Source organism: Chionomys nivalis, chromosome 23 (genome assembly GCF_950005125.1).
Source record: "Chionomys nivalis chromosome 23, mChiNiv1.1, whole genome shotgun sequence".
In the NCBI taxonomy this organism is placed as follows: Eukaryota; Metazoa; Chordata; class Mammalia; order Rodentia; family Cricetidae; genus Chionomys; species Chionomys nivalis.
In genome coordinates this window covers 1,488,628-1,510,504 of record NC_080108.1, presented here as the reverse complement: position 1 = coordinate 1,510,504, position 21,877 = coordinate 1,488,628, and the positions used below count along the sequence as shown (strand labels likewise).

The following is a 21,877-nucleotide window of genomic DNA, read 5'->3' as shown; positions in this document are numbered from 1 at the left end:
CTACGACAGAAGCACAGGACCCCCAACTCCTACTGCAAGTAAGAACGCTTTGAGACACCGGGCTCTGCACTGTGACCCAAGATAGACCCTCTGGCTGGTTTAGGCTTTCGAGGTGGGCCTTCCGCGCGCCCCGGCGCTCCGCTGGCACACAGCAGGCACGCTTTCAACACTGCCTGTGGAGAGCAAGTTCCCTTCCATACTGCAATAGGGTGCGAAGTGTCCCGGAGCGCCGGGCGGGCGCCGCGGGTCCGAGGCGTCATATGGACCCCGCCCCCGTCCCGCGCGAGCCACCGGGTGGGGATTCGGCGCGCTGACGTGGGCGGATCAAAGCGGCAGTCCGCGCCTTATAAAGCGCTTGGACCCGCGGGCGGCGCAGATCGTGGAAGGAAAGGGGAGAGCTCCGTAAATCCGTGAGCGCAGGCCGGAGAGACGAGCCTAGCCGAGAGCAGTCGACTTCAGCGCCCGAGTGCCAAGATCCCTTGCGCCCTGCTGTGCGGCGTCTGGCAGAGACTGTCCTTGCCGCTCCCTCAGGCCGGGGCCGCATTCCCAGTTCCCGAGGGCGGCCGGGAGAGCCACGAGAGTACCCCGAAGGTGAGCAGTGGCTATGGGGTGGGACCCGCTAGGGTAGGGAGAGGGGCGCCTGAACGCAAGAGACCTCCCTATTGGGCACCTACTCCTGGGGAAGCAAACCAAAGTGGCCTTCGTTGCTCTTTCCCTCACCTCTCTTGCAGCGTTCCGAGTAACTCCCCTTGGCGGAGCACAGCTGATGGAATGACTCGGGGACCAGGGGACTGGGGGGGGGGTCACCGGATGGGTTGGTTGCACGGTTCCTTCAGTTTTCCCCCAGCTCTTTCGATTTGTCCCCCATCCCAGGACTCGGTCCCCTCCCTCGCAGTCTGCGGGTTGATGAGGTCACGCCGGAGCCATCCCGGGGGTGGGGGATTTGGATACTGCGACAGAGGGTGTGTGTGAGGAGGCGGGGGGGGGGGAGGGAATAAAAGACCGAGAAGTCCGCAGCTCCCACCAGTGCCGGAGGTGGGGCTCTCCGGGTGGTAAGAAGGGCACCTAGAGGCAACTGGGAAGGGGTGGGGTGAATTTGTTTACCGACCTAAGCTCCAGGTTGGGGGGTAGTGAGGAGAGTCCTGCCTCAGCTCCGCGCCACATCTGGAGCCGCTCCCGCTCCGAACATCTGGCTGAGTTCCACCAGCCCCATATCTTCCACCCGTGGCACTGAGGTGCCTCCATGTCCCTCACGGTCTTTGGGAACGCAGGATCCGGCTCCAGCGGGTGGCAAGAGTTCCACGCTCTCCCTTTTCTACTTTCCAAACACCGCGTCTCCGCGGTGACCTGGCGCAACATAGATGATCCTGACAGAATCTCGGCTGAGTTTAAAGCCGGGTCTCACGCAGCCACGCAGGTAACCTTGAAGCTGTGGCTCGGAGTCCCTGTCTCACCCTTTCCGTTTTTAGAGCTTCGCGGCCAGGCTTCCGGAGCGGCCCGCTTGAGCGTTATACTGGTGCGGAGATTGTCCCGGCGCACAGCACCAAATCCTGGGCCAGTATGGCACATTGGGGTTGGGAAAGGTTTGGCAAATCCTCGCCGGTTAGGCCAAGAGGGGAGGCTACCTAAAGTGAAATTTCTAGAGCTTTCAACCGCTCCAAGCCTTAGGACCACCTGTTGGCGGCCAGGGCTAAAGTGCTTTTGGTGTCCAGTGTTTGCACAACCCCGGGAGGCTTGTTCCTCCGACTGCTGCAAGCTAAGTAGCTTGGACTTTTTGTCCAAGAAGAAAAAGAAAGGATTACTCTCTCTTTATCTATAAGCACCGCTGTTTTCCGCGGGCCCTTTACGAGACTGTCCCCAACGCAGGCTAGGAGCCCAAGCTGAAGTAAGAGGTTGCGTAGTCTGTTTCAGGGCTAACCAAAACAAGTCTTATGAGATAACCAGGGCCAAGAGGGAAGTCACTCTACACTTCATCCAAGACGGGAACATTAGAACCCAGGAAAAGGAGGGGACTTGCCCGAAGTCCCACTGTGTGAGGCCGGGGCAGAGCTTTCGTCGAACCCAGGTTTAGCGCCCCCTGGCGGGCCGGGGACTCCCCAAGTCGAATGCGCTCTGACCCTCAGGGCGCAAGCTGAGAGGGTGACCCAGCGGTTCGCATTGCTGGCCTGGACCTTCTTAGGCAGGACAAGAATAATGTCAGGACCCAGAGGCCCAGGCCCAAAGGTGCTTCCTCAGCAAAGCGTCGTGGTGGCGGAGGAAGTCTAGGGCCGCTGGAGCTGCTGGCAAGAGCAGGGAGTAGCTGGAGGCCTGGGTACCTGTCTGCTGTGCGATCAGGGTCACCCCTCCGCTCACTAGGAGAGTTGAGCTGGACACTGATTCCCCGCTGTAAGTCCTTGAGCTTCCTTCTGAGACCAGCCCTTGCCCTTCGCTTGCCACTCAGGAATTCTGGGCGCCTTCGGCGATCCCACATTTACGGAGGTAACAAAGAGACAACGACTGGGGTTTTGAGGCCCCCCTCCCCCCGCTCCGCCGCGATCCTGCAGATACTTTTCTGGTTTGGGGAAGTGTGTAAACTTTCAATAGTGAGGGAAAGATTTGGATACCGAAGAGATGGGAGGAGTCGGACTATAGCAAAAATTCCCCTGAGATCCCAACCTAGACTCGTTTGTGCCAAGCACTTCGGACCTGGGGGACTCTGTGGAGGACGGGAGAGGGAAAGTGTTTCAAGGTTTTTTACTTGGATTCCTCTTGATACTGCCAGAAGGCCCCAGAAAACTATGACGTCTCAAATCCCAGCGTGTGTGTGTGCGCGTGCGCGCGCGCTCACACATGTACGAAACACATACATGTGCACAGGCTACACAGGTATGCGTTATAGTGGACACAGGCAGAGAGGGTAGACGAAGATCAGGAAGCTGAAAAAAAATTCTTTGTTTTTATAAAAGGAAAAACTAAGGCTGGGGTGGTTGAGGGTTTGCCCAACCTCACAGAGTCAGATGAGAACCGCTCTTCCCTGTTCCAGCGACCTCCCCGCCAGCACCTCCCCCAAGTCTGGCACCTCCTTCTTCAGACTCCGTGGACCCTTTAGGGAGGAATCCCTTTGTCTTTGCTCCTTGGAAGGGGAGAGGGGCTGTGCATATTCGGGGCGAACGCCAGGTGTTGGTAAATTTGGAAGAAGCCGGGAAGGGAGTTAATGAGGTGAGAATGATGAGGAGGGCAAGCCTCAGAAAGCAGCTCCGCAGTCTTTAAGCGGGCGGGGTAGCGGCTCCTCCGCGGCCCTAGCTCGCCGCCTGGCGGTCCCAAGCAACCTCTTGCAGGCCTGGAGCTTCCCTGCTCCGCTAAGGAGCTCTGGGGCTACTACCTAGTCCGCTCAAGTGGGATGTCCAAAGGGGCGCTTCAGCCTCTCCAGATCCTTCAGTGTGTAAAGGGCATCCACCACCGTTCCATTTTTCCAATTTCCCTTTCCCATACTGAAAAGTAGGTGCCAAGAGAAGACAAATCTTCTGTTTTCTCCCTAACCTGACCCGCGAGGCACAGGTAGACGAGATAGCTGAACAGTCCAGCATTAGCCGGGCCGTTTTTCCCATTTCTGGACTCCGGTTTCCTCGATTGAGATGAAGGGGCTGATAATACTGATCCCAGGACTAGGAGGAGCAAAGGCGATCACACTAGGAGACTTCTCTGCAAAAGGGAAACTTGGGATGAAACATAGAATCACTAAAGCTGCAATAACTAATAATCAGTATCGTGGATTCCAATAGCCTAAATCCCTTCTCGAATCAGCTCCTTGGCCCTGCTCCCTCGTTCCTCTTTTTGCTGGGTCTCTTCCGTCAGTTTGTCTGTGTGCGTCTTGGGTGGGTGTCGCCTGCGGCTTGTGGTCCTCTCCAGGTTCTCTTCTGGGTCTCCCCCAGCACCTCCGTTCTGCGGCACCCTGTCCTTCCTGGGAGGTATAGCCCTGGACCCGGCCTGGGAGACACGCCCTCGGCCGCGCTCGGTTCTCACCTAATCCGAGCCTGACGCCGGCGGGTCTCGCGCGGTACGGGGCGGGAGCGGACGCCTACTTCGCTCGGCCTTCCCGGCCCGACCCCTCCTTTGTAATTTGAATAAAACGCCTCCCCGCCAGCGCACAGCCTTAACCCGCCGCCCCACTCTTCCCGACTGCAGGCGGCGTGCGCGCAGGACCGGCAGTGGTAGCCTGCAGACGGCGGACTTCGCAGCGGCTCCCTCAGGGTGCGACCCCCGAGAGCAGCGGGCGCGCGCGACGATGAGGGCGCGGCCGCAGGTCTGCGAGGCTCTGCTCTTCGCCCTGGCGTTCCACACTGGCGTGTGCTATGGCATCAAGTGGCTGTAAGTAGGACCCTGCCTTCACTCCAAAGGGCCATGGGGAGAGCGGCTGGAGAGGCTGGGTGAGCGCACCAAAATCTGCGAGGCTAAATTGGCTTGGATGTCGGGGACCACTGATTCTTAAGCTTTGGCCACCTCCTTTGTGAAATACTGTTCTTACTCTCTCTGGGCTTGCGAAGTGGATGAGGGGATTTTCTCATCCAGGCCAGGCTTGTGCAAAGGCCAGAAAAAGGACTTCGGAAAAATTCTCTCCAAGGGGCACAATCCAGAGGGTCTGCTCAGTGCAGAACGCAAGGGGCAGCCCAGGATCGCCAGCCCCCTGATAAGTCTGCAAAGACACTTTTGACCCCTTCACCTGGGCGACCTTGGGGGGGGGGAGTGTCATTCCAGCTCTACCTCCTGGGGCCTCGGTGTACTCGTCCGTCAGAAGGATAGTTAGTACTGGCTCTCTGGTATCAGAATGGGGGCTCCCTGGCGAGCTCCTGAACCGCCAGAGGCTGTAAATATACGCGCAGGGTGTCCTGTCGGGATTAATGGTCGCTGGAGGCAATTTCCCCCTTGGTTTCCCTGTGAAGCGGCTGCTTCTCCTGTGGTGCCTGCTAGAGGCAGCGGAGAAAGAGTGGGGTTGAGGGAAGAGCAGTCCCTTCCCGAAAGAGCTGCCCCTGGGCTGGGAGAGATAAACCCCAACTGTAAATAACTTTCCAAGCGCTTTAGGAGTGGGGGCTTGAGAGTTCAGAAGGGGGGCTGCCTGCTTGGGTTACCCACGTGGGTTACAGAGATTTCCCACGGCTTGCCACTTTCAGGCACAGAAGTGGGGAGTTCTGCACGTGGGTGGTGTGGAGGAGACTCCCAGAGGACAGAGCCAGGGTGGTGAGGGTCTAGAACGGATGGATGTGTTAAGTCTCTCCTTGCTTGGGTCATGTGTAGGGAGCCTGCAGAAAAAAACAAGGGGTGGATTATGACTCCTGAAAAGAGTCCATGGATTAGCTGAAAGAGAGGACACTGGACCTTTGGAAAAACAGTCTTGAGGTCACCGGTCCAACCCCTTCTTGTGCTGAGTTATTGATTAAATAATTCAAGAGGAATCCCATCCTCATGTCTTCTGGTTTTCAGGAGAGGTGGTCTGGCCTGTGGGTCTCCCCCCACCTGCTCCTGCTGCTCTTGGGCACCCTTACTCATTCTTGCCTCAGGCAGGACACAAGTCAGTAAGCGCACCACCACTGTTTTTCAGACCAGGAGGTGAGGGAGAATAGGAAGGCATTTGCTGAAAGGTGCAAGGGTCTTACTTCATGGCTGAGAACCAGACCTGGGTGACTCATTTTGCTCATAAAGCAGTGCCCTGGGGCCACTGCTCTTGTCCCTCTTTCCCTGTCCTACAAAGAGAATACTGAGGTTCAGTCCCAAGCTGGCATGTGCTGGGTGGGATGGGTGGTTGGCTGGGAGCACATGCAGCTTAGCTCCACCCCAAAGTCTAAGCCCTGACACAATGGGACCGTGTCCCCAGGGAGGACTTGATGGGCAGCGATGGAATGTGAAGAAGGTGTCCCAGGAGGAGAGCATGGACAGAGGCAGGAGCATCCCCTGATCCTTCTTGCTGGGGTTGCAGGGGTAGGGGCACAGTGCCTTGCAGGCAATGGTCCTGTCACCGCTCTGAGAGCTGTGGGCCTCCGTCGGATTTGTTAGCGCTCCTTGAGAGGAGTTGGTTCACAATAAGGAAGTGAAGGGCTGGAGAGGCTAAGTAACTGCCACAAGGGTCACGTGCTGGTTCTCGGTGACGATGAGATCAGAGCCCCGGCAGAGGGCTCAGGAGGCTAAACTTTGATAATGGTTGATAATTGCTGGAGCTGGAAGATAGGGAAGGAAGGACTTGGGAGGAGAGGAGAAGCTTAAGGCTGGGTGGTACAGACCAGTAGTCTCGGCTACTGAAGAAGCTGAGGCAGGAGAATCACAGATTCAACACCTACCTGGGCTACAGATGAGTTCAAAGCCACCCTGAGCAATGGAGACTCTGTCTTAAAATTTATCAACAAGGGCCTGTGAGACCCGGGATTCTCCCCCTCAGGGAAATAGTATGCATCAACAATTGTTCACACAGATGCAGTCTTGCTATGTGCTGTGTGCTGATTTCCACAAACCCACAATTGGTTTCCATCTCCCAACCTGTGCTGTGTGTTCAGTTTCCCTGAGCAGGAGGAGAGGAAGACCTTCGAGGTTCTTTTTGTTTGTTTGTTTGGTTTTTGGATTTTCGAGACAGGGTTTCTTTGTAGCTTTGGAGCCTGTCCTGGAACTAGTTCTTGTAGACTAGCCTGGCCTCAGACTCAAAGAGATCCGCCTGCCTCTGCCTCCCGAGTGCTGGAATTAAAGGCGTGCACCACCACCACCCAGGCCCTTGGAGGTTCTTAAACAGTTTCATAGTGGATGAAGAGCAGAGCAGGGCTTTGAGTTGGGCTGTTGGTAGAAGGAAGTCTCAGGGCCGTTGTGCAGTGGGGGTGGGGACTCCAAGGGCCAGCTGTCCTAGGGACCATGTGCTTGGTCTTGGAAAGTGACTTGGAGATGAAAGGGACATTTGACACAGGAACTGAAACCAGATGTGGCTCAGTGACCTGAGGTGCCCACCTGGTGGGCTTCTGGGATGGACAGCATAAACAGGTGGTATGGGGGAGAGGGGAGCAGGGTCAGAACCTGACTGCCTAGAGACACAGTGAGAGCCTCGAGGGAGGGCACTACCAAAGCCAGAGGTGGAGCAAATCATGGTGAGTCCAGTGTGTGTGTGGGGGGGAGCAGGTGTGAGCCTTTCGCCCCCTCTGGGGGAGGAGGGGGAGGAAAGACCCCTGGAGGCTGTCCTCAGAGCAGCTGACTGCACTGAACCTGCTACTCAGCAAGGGTGGGTCGTCTCTAGGAAGAGCCTGAAGAGGCTCTAGAAGGCACACAGCTGCTATGAAGTGGGGTAGAGAGTACCAGCCTTGGAATCCTTCTGTCAGGCAGACCTTGGGCAAGACTTCAGCCTCTCTGTGCCTCGGCTCTTCAGCTCTGACCTGGGCTGTTGGAGTCCTGGCCTGGAGTCTGTGACGTCTAGCTTCTAGCTGGGCTCTGCCTCTGTTGTTGCACACTGAAGGGGACAAGTCCAGCTCTCTCTCCTATGGGTAGGCAGTCCTTGAAAGCTCCTTTCCACTCTGGTTAGCAAGTATCTGAGCACGGCAACCAGTCAGGGCCCTCCTTAAGGGAGGACGGTCCAGTGAATACGGGGTGGAGCAGGGGCCTCTGCAAGGCAGGATTGGATCTCTAGTTTATAGGCTTCCTGCTCTTCATCCAATGCCCTTGACCCATCTGTGAAACAGGAAAGGAGCTGGCCTTGTTCATCAAGCCACTAAGCTCCTAAATTTCTAGGAGGAAGCCAGTCTCCTAGGGACTGATAACTTCAACCTCAACCTAACCAGGCATCCTAAAAAACTCTGGTTCTTAGACCTAACACATCACAGAGGAGTTCCAACATGTCACCAAGGGAAAAGCTTCCCAAGGCCATCCCCGGGAGCCAGATAGAAGCACCGAGAAAGGCTGACCTTGCTTAGTTGGCCTAGACATTTTTCCTGCTTCATGGTTAACAGTCTGGGATGTGGTCCAGGACAGCACAAAGCCTAGTAGCATGTGGGTTAAATAGGTTTAGGGAATAGGTTCTCCCACCTTCCTGGGGTCAGCAGGGTCCACAGAAACATAACCAAAGGACTACTTTCTCTGGCTAACTCTGAGAACCCTGAGGCAGGCCCTATCATTTTCTGAGTGAAGTTTTTGATGTCAGGCCTTGGACTGTGGCTCACAAGGAACTTCCCAGCTGTAGCCCTGGAAAACGCCCTCACCCACAGAACTGTAGGCACTGAATACTATAAACTGGGAAACTGAGGCTGGGCACTGGCAGTGACTTGCCTGGGTCACATGGTTAATAAGTAGCCTAGCCAGAGCTTAAAGCCAGAGAACCCCAACTCCTGATTGAGAGAAGTCCCTCCCAACCCATGGCATAGACTCCCCAGTGAACTCTCGGTTCCCTCTTGTCCCCTCCTGCATCCTCTCCCCCCACCTCCCCACTGCAGATAAACTGAAATGTTTCCAATTAGAGCTGTTCTGAACCAGACCTGCCTGCGAGCTGTCCACGGTGGCTCCCCCGCCTTTGCCTTAGTCCTGATTGCCTCCCCAAGGGGGCTCACTTACCCAGGTCATTACCGCTAATCAGAGGACTCCTGGGAAGCCCTCGCAATGCTTGGGGGTGGAGCAGTAGGTGTATCACTGTACCAGCTGCTCCTGGGGGTCCCATGGATGCCCGTGTCCCTCTGTCCCCAACAGTGGTCTGGCTACACTCTACCTGCCCCCTGGAAAGAGTTTCAAAGTATCCTGCTGAGTTAGCCCTCTGGGAGATACCCTCACAGATAAAATACTGTTAGCCTGGTGTGGGTTAGGCAAATGCCTGGGACTTCAGAGGGAAGGGGGAGCTAGGGAAGCAGAGTCCCCCAGATTCTCCCACTAGTTAGCCCCAGGTACTGGGGAGCACTGGGCCTGAGAGAAGCTTCAACCCTCAGGAGCTGCCTGCACTGCTCAGCAGGAAGGGCTCCATCACACCCCATTTCTTGGCTGGCACCCTACTTTTAGGTGAGCCTAGGGTAAAGCCAAGACAGCCATGGGGCTTGCATGGGCTGTGTGCCCCTGGCCCGTGGAAACCTTCCATTTCAACCATAGAAAACACAGAAGACCCAGCAAGTGAGTAGGGAGAATGGAGTTGTTGGTCACACCCACCCAGGCCCTGACAGCTTGTTAGGAAGCAGGCAAGCCTTGCTGGCCAGGTTGGGAAAGCTGGACTTCTGGGCTGTGGACACTGCTCCTCAGCAGATCCACACAGGGACCATTTGCCTCTATAGTCTGAGCCCACACAGGCGGACTTCACAGGTGATACCACCTGGCCAAATGGATCTGCTTAGGCCAGGAAGCCATTGTTTCCTCTCGATGGTTTGGACTGGTGTGGGCCAGGGTCAAAGGGAAGGACATGGCTTAGGACACTCACCTCTGATCTTAGGCTAGGCAAGGCTTCCTAACCACAAATGCCAGGCCTTCTGCCCTCAGGGGTCTACTTCCTGTGTCTATATTCTGTGTCTGTATGGAGTGGGAGCAGAGGGAGTTATATGGTGGGTGGAGTGTGGCAGACAGGCAGAAAGAAACCAACTTATCAAAAATTACCTCATTTGGCCTTCGCCAGGATTTTGTGGCTGTTCAAAAAGGAAGAGCGGTACACTCTCGTCTGCCAACATGGAGGAAACCCAGTCTCTTCAGTCCTTCGGATCTAAGATTCCCTTGGCAATGAGCTGAGGCTACCAAGTCTAGGATCACAGGCATGTGTCGCTATGCCTGACAGGAGCACGTTATCTTATTTAAGGCTCCCTGTTTTCTTTTGAAGTAGAAATGATCATTACTGCAGTTGAGGGCCGTGAGGCCCAAAGAGGTCAGGTGATTTGCCCAAGTCACACAGTAGGGCCTCAAGCTTATGCCTTTCCCTAGGCCGTCTAGGAGCTGGGGCATCTGGGGCCTTTCTGTGTCATTGCTAATGGGCCCTTGGACTAAATGTTCCCCAAGACCAGAGGGGAACAGTGATCCTTGACTGTCTGGACTAGGTATTGAATTTTCTAAATTCTGGATTGCCATAAACTTCAGTGTCCTTGAGTTGTTGATGGGCAATCCTTTGCACGGGTGTGGACTTTACAACAGTGATCAATGGTGGTAGAATCACACGCGGTAATGGTGTAAAGCTCTTAGCGCACGGTGTACAATAGCGTAAGGGTCTAATTAATAGCACGTGTAATTATTACGAGACTCCAGCCCTGGTTCTGGCACACAGCTACCGGTGCTGAACGAATGGAAGGAGCTTAGTAACTCATGGCCAGGAGGTCTGAGGCAGTGGCTGGAAGTGTTTTGCAGACTACAGATGTGTCTGTTCCTAAGACAATTATACGATTCAGGCAGGATAAAGGATGTGATTCTGTGTTAGGATTAGGGTGTAAGGCCCAGAGAGAGATAGTGTCCCGCCCAAACGGCAGGTGGTTGGGCTAGGGCAGGCAAACCGTTGCTCTGCCACGTGACTCTTGGCAAAAATGATTCTGAGTCTGTTCACGGGGAGGACTGACCTGCGGACCAAACACCTCTCACACCCTGTCTTTCTTCCATTTGGTGGTTTTCGGGGTATGCAGAGCACTGTCCAAGACGCCAGCAGCCCTCGCGCTCAACCAGACACAACACTGCAAGCAGCTGGAGGGCCTGGTGTCTGCGCAGGTGCAACTCTGCCGCAGCAACCTGGAGCTCATGCGCACCATCGTGCACGCGGCGCGGGAGGCCATGAAGGCCTGCCGCAGGGCCTTCGCCGACATGCGCTGGAACTGCTCCTCCATCGAGCTCGCCCCCAACTACCTGCTTGACCTGGAGAGAGGTATGGGCTGTGGGGCGCCGCGCTGCTGTGGCGGGAGGATCCCGGTGGAAGCTCTGTGTGTTTGGATAGGTGCATGGATTCATGGGTGGACGGATGAGCGACAAGATGGATGGTTACACAGATGGATAAGCCATGGCTGGGCAGACGCTTGAGCGGATGAGTCATTCGTAGATATGGGTTTCAGGCACGAACTGGGGAATGGATAAATATTAATGAGTGAATATATCAGCACATGCATTGGCCCGAATAACACTTCGGGACACACGTGTGCTATAATGCACGGATGAAGGAAGGATATTGCCGTAGACCACACCAAGGTGGCTCCTTGCTGTGCTGAAAGCCATGTCCATATGAGGAGACTGGTGCATAGCCCACCCCTGGGCAGGCAGGTGAACACAGGCAAACCTGGTTGGCAGGAACTGCTTTGATGCTCCAAGTAGTCCGGGCAGCAGCAGATAGCTTTGAAGCAGGCTTCCAGGAGGGAACCTGAGTGCACACGGGCTGAGTGGATACCCCACACAACCACTTTGTCAAGCATCCAGGCATTGCGGGGTCTCAGATGGCAGATGGCAGTCCCCCCCCCCAAGATGTCAGAACACCAGGGAAGGCTTGTCAGGTGGGCTCTACAGTTAACGCAACTGAGGTTCTGTAGGGGTGGTAACTGCTAGTTATGAGACAGGGCCAGGATTCAGATGTGGGGCCAGGATGGCCTGGAATGGAGTGGGACCCCAGTAGCTCTATGCTCATTCCTGGGGCTCTGTCACAGTGTCCTTGTCCTGCATACTGGCTGCCTTCAAACGATGGAAATGTCCTGTCTTCCAGCCGTGCGTAGCGCCCAGACTGTAATCCTGCACTTGAGAGACTGTGGCAGTAAAATAGCTCCAAGGCAGCCTGGGCTACATACTGTTACATTGTTCCAGAAGCCTCCAGTCTGTGAATGAGTTCTTGGCAGGGCTATGCTGTCTCCCTGGGTCCCGGGAAGCTCCAGGGGGCTGTGGGTATTCTGCAGTACCTCAACCTACAGCTGTGACAACCAGCTCACGTGTCATATGGTGCCCCCCATCTGTGTCTGTGTACCTCCAGTTCCCTCCTGCTCTGAGGACACATGACCGGGATGGCCTCATCTTAGCAGTGAAATTCCCTCGCAAAGACTGGGTTTCTAAATAGGCTCTTAGTCCTGAATTCCCACCAGGGCTCAGGGGGCTGAGGTTCTTGCTGATGTAAAGCACCCTGTGACTAGCAGAATAGTAGCCCTTGCAAGTCCGTCTCCTGCGCTGTTCTGGGGACAGCTGGGTCCCTCTGTGTTGCCCTCTGTACGGGTGGAGTAAGATGACCTCAGGCCAAGGTCTGGCCTCCTCCTGACGTCCAGCCCGGCTAACCCTCACCTCTCCCACAGGTACCCGGGAGTCAGCCTTCGTGTATGCCCTGTCGGCCGCCACCATCAGCCACACCATCGCCCGGGCCTGCACCTCTGGCGACCTGCCCGGCTGCTCCTGCGGCCCTGTCCCAGGTGAGCCACCCGGGCCCGGGAACCGCTGGGGAGGATGTGCGGACAACCTCAGCTACGGGCTCCTCATGGGGGCCAAGTTTTCCGATGCTCCTATGAAGGTGAAAAAAACGGGATCCCAAGCCAATAAACTGATGCGTCTACACAACAGTGAAGTGGGGAGACAGGTAACCACCCCCCACCCGCCCCAGAGGGTGTGCCTGGGCCACTGGCTGGAGAAGGGCCCCGCCCCCATGGTGGGCCCCATGAGGGTGTGGGAGAGGGGATGGGCTGGGACCCTGCCGCTCTCCCCTCTCTAGAGCTTGGGCTCGCCTGCCCCTTCTCCTCTCTGGGGTGCTCCAAGCAGAGGGAACAATGAGCTGGGAGCCCAGAGCTCTGAGTTCTGCCCTTGGTACTGGCCCTGACTTCCTGAAGGGTGACTTACTTCCTCTCTGGCCTTGTTCCTTCCCAGCTATAAAGCCGTGACAGGGTGGGTCCTCCTGCTAGTTCCTCAGCCTTCCCTGAGGACAGGGAGGGGGCTGGACCACAGACTTTACACTACACCCCCTCTTTGTAGTGGGGAGGGGGATTCCACGCTGCCTTGAGAGCATGGGTTCCCCAGCATCTGTTACCAGTGTCTCCCTGTTTCTTGCTTGCAACCCAAAAGGCTGGGCGAGTGTAGGAATGAACAAACCAAATTAAACTTTTACACGCATGTGTATGTGTGTGCGAGTGAGAGTATGACTTGGGGGAGCTGGTTCTCTCCCACTGGGTTCTAGGGATCCAGCTCAGGTCATCAGGGTCCGTGGCAATCACCTTTACTTCTGAATGATAAACTTCACACCAATCTGTGGTCTGAACATGTGCTCCCTGCTCTATTCTTTCTCTCCTGGGATCCCAGAACAACTCCCAGAAGGTTCGGTTGTCCCTTTCTCACTGATAGGGGAAGGCCCCAGGAAGAGTGTCCTATGTAGCAGAAGGAATCTCTCACATGGTTTAGCCCTGGTGGCTCAGCCAGAAACACGTGGCCTGAGGAAGTGGAATCTGTGCAAACCCACCCACCTTCACCTGTCCCTGGTGACTCTTGAATGTCCAGGCTGTCCTTGGACAGTCAGGGAAAACTGAGGTCAGATCACACTAGCCAGGAGCTCCTGCCTCCCAGCCCTGGGACTGGCCCCATTGTGGGAACCCAGAGAGCTTTTACCTAGCTCCACTGATACTCTGTGGTAACCTCAGCCTCCAGCTGGGTTGCTCTCCGCACCCCCTGCCCCCATGCCGGAACTCCAGTGTGGTGCAAGAGGATACTTAGTTTCCATCTCAGGACACATCAGGCCTGTTCTTGGAGCCACCTGCTAAAGGCGAATGCTGTTCCCTGTAGTCCAGAGCTGTGTGAGAATTTAAATGACATCAGGACCAGGCAATTTAGCACCTGCCCCTGAGTGTCCACACCTTTCCAGACCGGATTCAAGAAACCGAGCTTCAGCGCTCTGTCCCTGGTGCTTGTGTCTCCTTCTTCTCCCTCCTAGGTGTCTAGCAAGTTCCAGATTTTATACCTAGTGTGCTTCCTCAGTCCCCATTTCCTGTTGCCATGATAAGGATGATCCCTTGACTTTGCCTAGCTCCCCACCAACTCACTGACTGACTGAGGGACTGCAGCAAGGCCAAGCCAATCTTCACCTCAGTTTCCTCAACCATGTGATGCAGGGTGTGAATATAGGTGACCCATGACCCTTGCAGGACAAGGGAGAGGGAAGTGTCCTGTGAGCAGGGGTTTGAAGGGCCAAACAGAAGGGTCCTTAGAAGGTGTTTGACCTCTGACCCTCAGACACCAACAGGAAAATGAGGCCCAGGGAAGACTTGGGGGGAAGAGTCATTTCTCAGACCAGGGCTGGATCCTGCCTACGGGCCTGGCCCAGGGGTTTCCAGTTTCCCCCACAGCTCTGATTTAAACTGCATGTTCAGAGCCAATATTGATTTAAACTGTTATAACCCACACACCCCTTGGTACAGCTCATTTAACCCTTACCACACTCAACCAGGGAGCAGCAGCCTGCCAGCTTCAGACTTCAGAGCAGAGAGGCTGGGTGACGGCAGAGGGTCACCTGGCAGCCATGGGTGGGTCCAGAAAGAGGTGCACCCCCATACTGTCTCCTTCCTGTCTCCCCAATCCTTCCCCAGCTGCCTTCCTTCTTGCTCTTCTTGCTGCTCTTCAGGCAAGCCTCTAGTAAGTCCTGGTTTTGTGGGAGAGAGAAGGCGTGGAACAATTGAACGTCAGCTATTGGAATCACTGTCAGATGCAGGTTCAAATCCCAGCCCCGCAATCTTCTAACTGCAAACTTGGGGGTCGGGCGCAGCATATTCACGCCTTCCTGTTTAGGACAGGGCAAAAAGTGGGTCTCCCGGGTGGGCTGCGGCAGCTGTGTTAGGACATTTGTGCTGAGTGTCTATCTGCGAATACCACTCTTCCTGCCTGCCCCTCTTAGCTGCCCTGGAGTAGAAGCATGACCCCCCACCCCCCACCCTTTAGTGCCAAATGCTCCATCCCTTGAGGATCCAGTGGGACATGAACTCCCAAGAACCCACAGTCATGAAGTGGGGGGACCAGAGCCCTGACAGGCCAGGGAGGGGTTCTGGCCATCCTGCCGATACCCTGCCTGTCCGCAGGCTCTGCGTGCCTCCCTGGAAACCAAGTGTAAGTGTCATGGGGTGTCTGGCTCCTGCTCCATCCGCACCTGTTGGAAGGGGCTGCAAGAACTGCGGGATGTGGCTGCTGACCTCAAGACCCGCTACCTATCGGCCACAAAGGTGGTGCACCGGCCGATGGGCACCCGCAAGCACCTGGTGCCCAAGGACCTGGACATCAGGCCCGTGAAGGACTCAGAACTGGTGTATCTACAGAGCTCCCCTGACTTCTGTATGAAGAATGAGAAGGTGGGATCCCACGGGACCCAAGACAGGTAGGTGCCCTGTCACCTACACACACACCGCACTCAGGGCTGGGCCGAGCACAGTGGTGACTCAGCTGGCCACTGGAGAGTGGAGTCCTTGCCCAGTGTGGGGAGGAGGTTCCAGGGAGACTGAGGGGACTCTGGGATAGAGGCTGATGCCCCCACCTTCTCCCTAGACAGGAAGTAGCAGCGGGAAGTATGATAGGGACTAGGAAGAGCTGCCCAACATGAAACAGGAGCTCAGGAGATGTCACAGGGACAGGTGAGGGATAAATGCCCCTCCTGTTCATTGGACAAAGGAGGAACTGAGAGGCACAAGGAGAGATGCTGGCAGCCGAGGAAGTACCCAAAGCAGAACAGATGAGCTGTTCCCTGATAAGTGCCCACCCCTCAGACTCTAGTCCTCCCGTGTCCCCTGGGGACTACATAGGTTGGGCCTGAGGTCCACATAGCTGGCCCAACCCTGGCTCTGGATAGGGAGACAGGAAAGACAAGAAAGGGGCCCATGACCTACTGTGTGCCGGGTGGGGCTGTTAAGGAGCTAGGTGGCTGCTTTCACAAAGATGGTTCCTGGAAACCTAGGGAAGAAAGTTCTGTGATCAGATGCACCTGGGCAGCTCTCTGGCCATCCCCAAAGCTTGAGGGAGCCTCAGCTAAGGATTTGATTAAACTAAGTTTCCCAGAGGTACAGGGCCGGGGAACTCTTTTATTAAGGAGCCGTTCATAGCATTCCACGAAGCTGGTGCTCACAAGGTTAGGGAAATACGGAGCAGAGAGCGGGTGTCTGGGAACGTGTCTGGCACATAGTTGGTGCCCGGCCAGCTTCTACTTCCTCCACAGCCCACGGTCTTGCCTGTGAGAGGGGAGGGCTGGTTTGGGGCTCTGTCCCCACGGGCCGGGGCTCTGTGAGGAAGAGGCCCAGGCTCCCATCTGGAGGCCAGATTGAGGGGGTGGGCAGAGTGGAGGTGGAGTGGGTCAGGCAAAGGAGACAGGAAGGAACGCGAGTCGGCTTTGAAGCGGCAGGGTGGGTGTGAGTGGCTGAGAAGGGGAGTTGAATCTGTAACACACAGGGGCTGGGCACAGGGCCCTAGAGGACATGGAGTGAGCAGAGAATCGCAGAAGACTCTCCCCATAGGCTGTGGGTTAGCACCCTGTCTCCTCAGCGCTCTGCTGCTCTGTCCCCAGCTGTATCCCTCAGACACAGTCCCTCCTCAGCGTTCGCCCAAGGGACAGTTCACCTGAATAGATGTCCCTTTATCAGGCAGGTGGATGGCAGCAGGGAGACCTTCCTGGCTCCTCACCTCCTGCCATAGCTTAGGGGAGGAGGCTGAGCAGCGGCCTTGGCACCGGTGTTAAGAGAGAGAACTTTTGCTTGTCCCTCATTGCAGTGAGAGCAGCTGCTGCCATGCATTGCATCTGCTCCACAAACAGAAGGATGTGGAATGCCTCAGAGGTGTCACTGCCACTGCGGGCTCCCTTGGACACCTGCATGCCTGGACTCAGCAGACCCAAGTGCCCAGCCCGGCTGGCCTCCTGGGCTGTTTTCAGTGTTGCAGAATGTCTCCTGAGTTTTTTGATTGTGAAAAATGACACCTCCATTACAGCTTAATTAAAGATTAATTACAAAGGGAGGGGTCTGGGGAGGAGGTGCAGTTGATAAGGTACCTACCTGCCTTGTAAGATTGAGGATCAGCCTGGCGGTGGTGGCACACGCCTTCAATCCCAGCACTTGGGAGGAGAGACAGGCCGGTCTCTGTGAGTTTGAGGCCAGCCTGGTCAGTCTACAGAACTGGTTCCAGGACAGACAACCAGAGCTGTCACACAGAGAAACCCTCTCTTGAACCTCCCCTTGCCCGCCACAGATGAGGATCTGAGTTTATGTCCCTACCACCTGCATGATGGCATAAATCTAGAACCCTAACGGTGAGGTGAGGGCAGGGATAGGAAGGTGCCCCGGAACTCACTGGCCAGTCTTGCCAAGTGGATCCCTGAGCTCTGGGTTCAGTGAGGGACTCTTTCTCAATAGGTAGGTAGGTAGGTAGATAGGTAGATAGATAGACAGACATTCAATGTGGACCTCTGCCTCCAAATAAATGCATGCACACATTTGTGCACATGGACCATTACTACATAAATACCACATACACACATTTTTCTAAGGATTAAATATGAAGTCAGGATTAATAGATACTGATTTGAGAGTTCTTCTGGTATTTAGAAGAAGAAAAAAAAAGGACACCAGACAACTCAGGAAATAAAACAATTCCATCAGAACTTATTGTAAACACAGGGAAGTTAGGGGAGGAGCAAAGCCTCGGTTTCCCCCCAGATTGATCCCCCTTCTTGCAGGGCTGGGCCAGCTACAATGGCGAGGGTGCAGGCTGCTTGGCAGGGAGAGGCAGGTGCTGGTGGTAAGGGTGCTCACTAACCTCTCACTCCCACTCCCAGGCAGTGCAACAAAACCTCCAATGGCAGTGACAGCTGCGACCTCATGTGCTGCGGGCGCGGCTACAACCCCTACACGGACCGCGTGGTGGAGCGGTGTCACTGCAAGTACCACTGGTGTTGCTACGTCACCTGCCGCAGGTGTGAACGCACGGTGGAGCGCTACGTGTGCAAGTGAGGCTGCACGCTCCGCCCCTGTGGAGGGGCGCTGTTCCCCCACGAGGACCCACTGAAGGGCCTGGAGACCCTGTGGACTTCCCTGCTGATCCCAGATGCCAGGCATGGGAGGAGGCTTGTGCTGGGACTCCACTTGGAAGCCACCGGGAACAGGAGGCCTGGTAGCCCTGGGAGGGCTGGGGCATCAAAGGAAACCGATAGGATTAAAAATAACCTGGCAGCTTGGGGCCCGAGTGCCCACATGTTGCCTTCCAGGCTGCTCTAAGAAGCCAGGGCAGGGATGGGTAGGACTGTGTGCGTTTGACCTTTCAAGGTCAGGAAGACCAGCCTCCCAGAATGTTCTTTGGGACCCTGTGCCCACCACATGGAACCACTAACTGGGTTGTAAATTTTTATTTTTCTTTCCCCTCTCCTTTGGGATGTGGGAGTTACAGAAATATTTATAAAATATAACTTTTTCTTTGGGGTGGCTCACTTCAATTCCTCTTTATATATTATATATAAAATATATATATGATGGTTATATTTTAAACAACTGTGTGCAATGAATGCTGAGCAAGCCCCAGCCTGCCCCCCAAATCTCTAGCTCCTGGTCTGGCGGGGGGACTCTCCAGTTTCTAGACAAGGCGGCCTCCCATTGATGTCTCAACCCCACCCGGTCCCCGGACCTGGTCCTGGCCTATCTCCCTGTCTGTGATCTGTTGGTCAAGGGTGAGGACAGACGTCTTGAAACATAAACCCAGTTGGCAGTGTCTTTATTCCTCAGGGACATTCTTAATACCACAGCACGGCCGTTGGCCTTGCTTTTAGACCCATTAAGCTGGCTGCAAGAAAAGCCACCCTGGGAAGCTGGGACCTTAGCGAGGTAGCCCTGGTGGGTTTTCAGTGGGACCCCAGATAGTGGCTAGGAACTAGGCAACCAAGAAGGAGGCAGATCACTGGATCCCGGAGGGCTCCTTACCCCAGGCTTGGGGTTGAATCCTGCTGGATCCATTCAGCAGGGGGTGGGGCTTCATTTGGGTTACAGCAGCCCTGGCGTTTACTGTGTTCAGAGATATAGAACTCTGTACCCGTGGGTTTGGGAGTAAAACCTTCCATCATGCTCTGGATAGCCTGTTTGTAGCATCCTGAGTCAGGGGTGGTCATCGTAGACTCTGAACCCCTGTGCTGAACAGCTTAGACCTGTGTGGGAGGCTGGCTAGAGTCTCCGGAGACAGGCCTGGGGAGAGACAAGACGGCGGGGAGGAAACAGGAACTTTCCAAGAGAGAGAGATTACTTTGTGGGAAAGGAGAGAATGGACAGATAAGGCCCTGTAGAAAGGTGGCTCAGGCCAAAGCAACCACACCATGTGGGGCCCGGCCCAGCCCCAAATATTGCTGCTGTGTTCTGCCACAGACCAGTGAACACAGACCAGGCTCTGGACAGGAGTCCAGATGCAAGAGAAGCCAGATGTTGTACAAAGAGATCTGGCTTCACCCAGCATCCTGCTTACCCTCTTGTGTTGTGACTCCAGGCAACCTTTGGCCCTCTATGGGTTTCTGCAGCTGTTGTCTCTACTTTCTTTCTTCTTTTTTTTTTTTTTTGGTTTTTCGAGACAGGGTTTCTCTGTGGCTTTGGAGCCTGTCCTGGAACTAGCTCTGTAGACCAGGCTGGTCTCGAACTCACAGAGATCCGCCTGCCTCTGCCTCCCGAGTGCTGGGATTAAAGGCGTGCGCCACCACCGCCCGGCCTTGTCTCTACTTTCATAACTATTCTGTGGCATAGGGTCCACCACCTCTGTTTTATTCATGAGCAATCAGGCTCATAAAAGGAAAAAATAATGTGGTTTAAAGTCATGGTATACCCGTGGAAAAGTCAGGATTCAGACTCTGCTGAGCGGGGCTTGGAGGGAGGGAGAGAACAATCCAGGACTGAACAGTTTGGATGTCTGTGGCTTTACTGCCAGGCTTTCTCCAAATGAACTACTACCTGGCTGTCCCTGACTGTCCCCCAGGCCACTGCCCACCTGCAGAGATGGCTGTAGGCAGAATCATACTTTTAGCCAGTCCCCTTGCTCACATGACTATATCAGGATCCTCTCCCCAGGTTGGTGGCTGCGAAGGATGCTCTCTCTTTTTCAGTCCCTAGGTCTCCATTGCCTCATCCGCCTAGGCCTCAGGGTTAAAGTTAGGGGTGACTGAGGGAAGAGGAGCAGGGGAAAGGGGCTTGTTCACATCCACGAAGCCGATGGGGAGGGGCCTGTGGTCCAACGCTCCTGGGCAAGGGACAGAGGACATTAAGCCCCAAATGTTTATTTTATGTCCCCACTGCCTTCGCCTCCCTAAGAGTGTGCTGGGCTCAGGAGGACTGAAGAGCAAGGGGCAGGCTGGGAGGTACAGGCTGTAGACAGCAGAGTCTGTGAACTTGAAGGTTTCCTCCCAGCTCTAAGATTCACAGTCAGGGGCGTCTCCTTGACTCTGGGCCTCTTCTTGGAACCAGCCCAGGATACAGGGATGCTGATTCTCACTTTCTCCACCAGGGGCATACAGTTTGTCTTGTGCCAGCCTCACTCACGCCTCCTGCCCCAAGCCCTCTTCTCACTCCAGGGCCAGTCAATCCATCTAGCCCAAGCAGGCAGCCACCTCATGCAGACCCCATGCATGAACTCCAGAACTTACCAATGAGGATATCAGCATGGCTGCGCCAACAAGGCCCATGTCGCTGCAGCCAGGAGGACACGGGGCAGGCGTGGACCGGGGAACACCTGGACAGTGAGTGAAGGTCTCTTCAGGAGACAGGCTCGGGGACTTCATGTTTACGGAGACTCCAGCTCTGTGCCGTTCCCTGGAGGCCCGCAGAGTGGCTCTGCTCTCTGTGACAGCTGGTACTTGCTGACTACACTGAGACCGAGTCTCTGCCTTACCCGTGATGAGTCTTGAGCCCAGACTCCATTTCCAGGTTGTCTCGTCTCTATGAGGGTCTCCCGTAATACACACCTCAGGGCCCCTGTGCTCCTTAGACCGTGGACAGTGACCAATTGAACTCTGAGGATAGCATCTTGCCCACTAGAGTCTCCCAGACCCACTCCAGGCCAGAGGACACCAGTGAGGGTCAGGGCAGAGGCTGGAGTTCTTGTCTAGACTGGATGTGTGTCGCCTCCCTGATGCGGTTTACCTGGTGTTTGGAGACTTCCACGCCTCTCCTTTGAAGGGCAGTTTATAGATGAGAGACCAGAGATCCTTTCTCCACCAGAATCCCTTTGGTATTGGTCAAGGGAGGTTCAATTCTGCCAAGCCTTGCCACCTTGTCCACAGGGCTTCAGTCTCCTATGCTCCTGGTGAGTATGGGCAGTGAGGTCCCCTCTGGGGACCAGGGCCATTGAGGGATTGAAGCGGAATTAGAGGCTGGAATCCAGCATCCTTTGCCCTGGGACTCAGTATCTGGGGCCTGGACCCTTGAAACAGGACATATGTTCTAGGAGAAGCTCCCAAAGGAGGTGTGACTGGAAGGTTCTAGAAGAATTACACTCGCAGCCAGGCATGGTGACACAGGCCTGTAATCCAAGAACCTTGGGAGGTAGAGGGATGAAGATTGAGTCTGAGCATAGCATCATAGTAAGATTTTATCTCAAAAGGCCAAAGCAAGGCCAGTGAGATGCTTCAGCAGGTAAACATCCTTGCTGTGCAGAACCAGAACTTTCAGTTTGACTTCTAGAGAGAGAACTGGCAAGAATTGTCCTCTGACCTCCACACACGTCCTGTGGTATGTCAACATATGTACATGTATCATGTATATACATCTGCACAAGTGCACACATGTATACACCTAATAACAAATAAACAATAGATTAAACAACTCCCCTCCCCAAATTCCTGTCTATACACAAACTTTCCAAATCTTAGCACCTGATATCTGGGGATATGGATGCCCTGACAGAGTCACCTTCATTGGAACTGGGACCCCACAGTGACGGTGCCCCGTAATCACCTCTTCCAGAGCACTCTCTGTGTCCTAGGCTCTACCCAAGCTGGTGACTT

The 21,877-nt window shown here is 55.1% G+C and overlaps 1 protein-coding gene across 2 annotated transcripts; it reads left to right on the top strand.

Moving 5' to 3' along the window:
- Positions 1-378: 378 nt before the first annotated feature.
- On the top strand, positions 379-18,340 carry Wnt11 (Wnt family member 11). Of its 2 annotated transcripts, XM_057756238.1 has the most exons (6): positions 379-591; positions 4,165-4,347; positions 10,569-10,804; positions 12,201-12,478; positions 14,955-15,247; positions 17,687-18,340. In XM_057756238.1, the coding sequence occupies exons 2-6, from the start codon at positions 4,265-4,267 to the stop codon at positions 17,859-17,861; spliced, it is 1,065 nt and encodes a 354-aa protein (XP_057612221.1). In that variant the 5' UTR covers positions 379-591; positions 4,165-4,264; the 3' UTR covers positions 17,862-18,340. The 2 variants fall into 2 exon arrangements, with proteins under 2 accessions (XP_057612221.1, XP_057612223.1); XM_057756240.1 differs by lacking the exons at positions 379-591; positions 4,165-4,347 and having other exon boundaries at positions 10,667-10,804; positions 12,201-12,314.
- Positions 18,341-21,877: the final 3,537 nt, after the last annotated feature.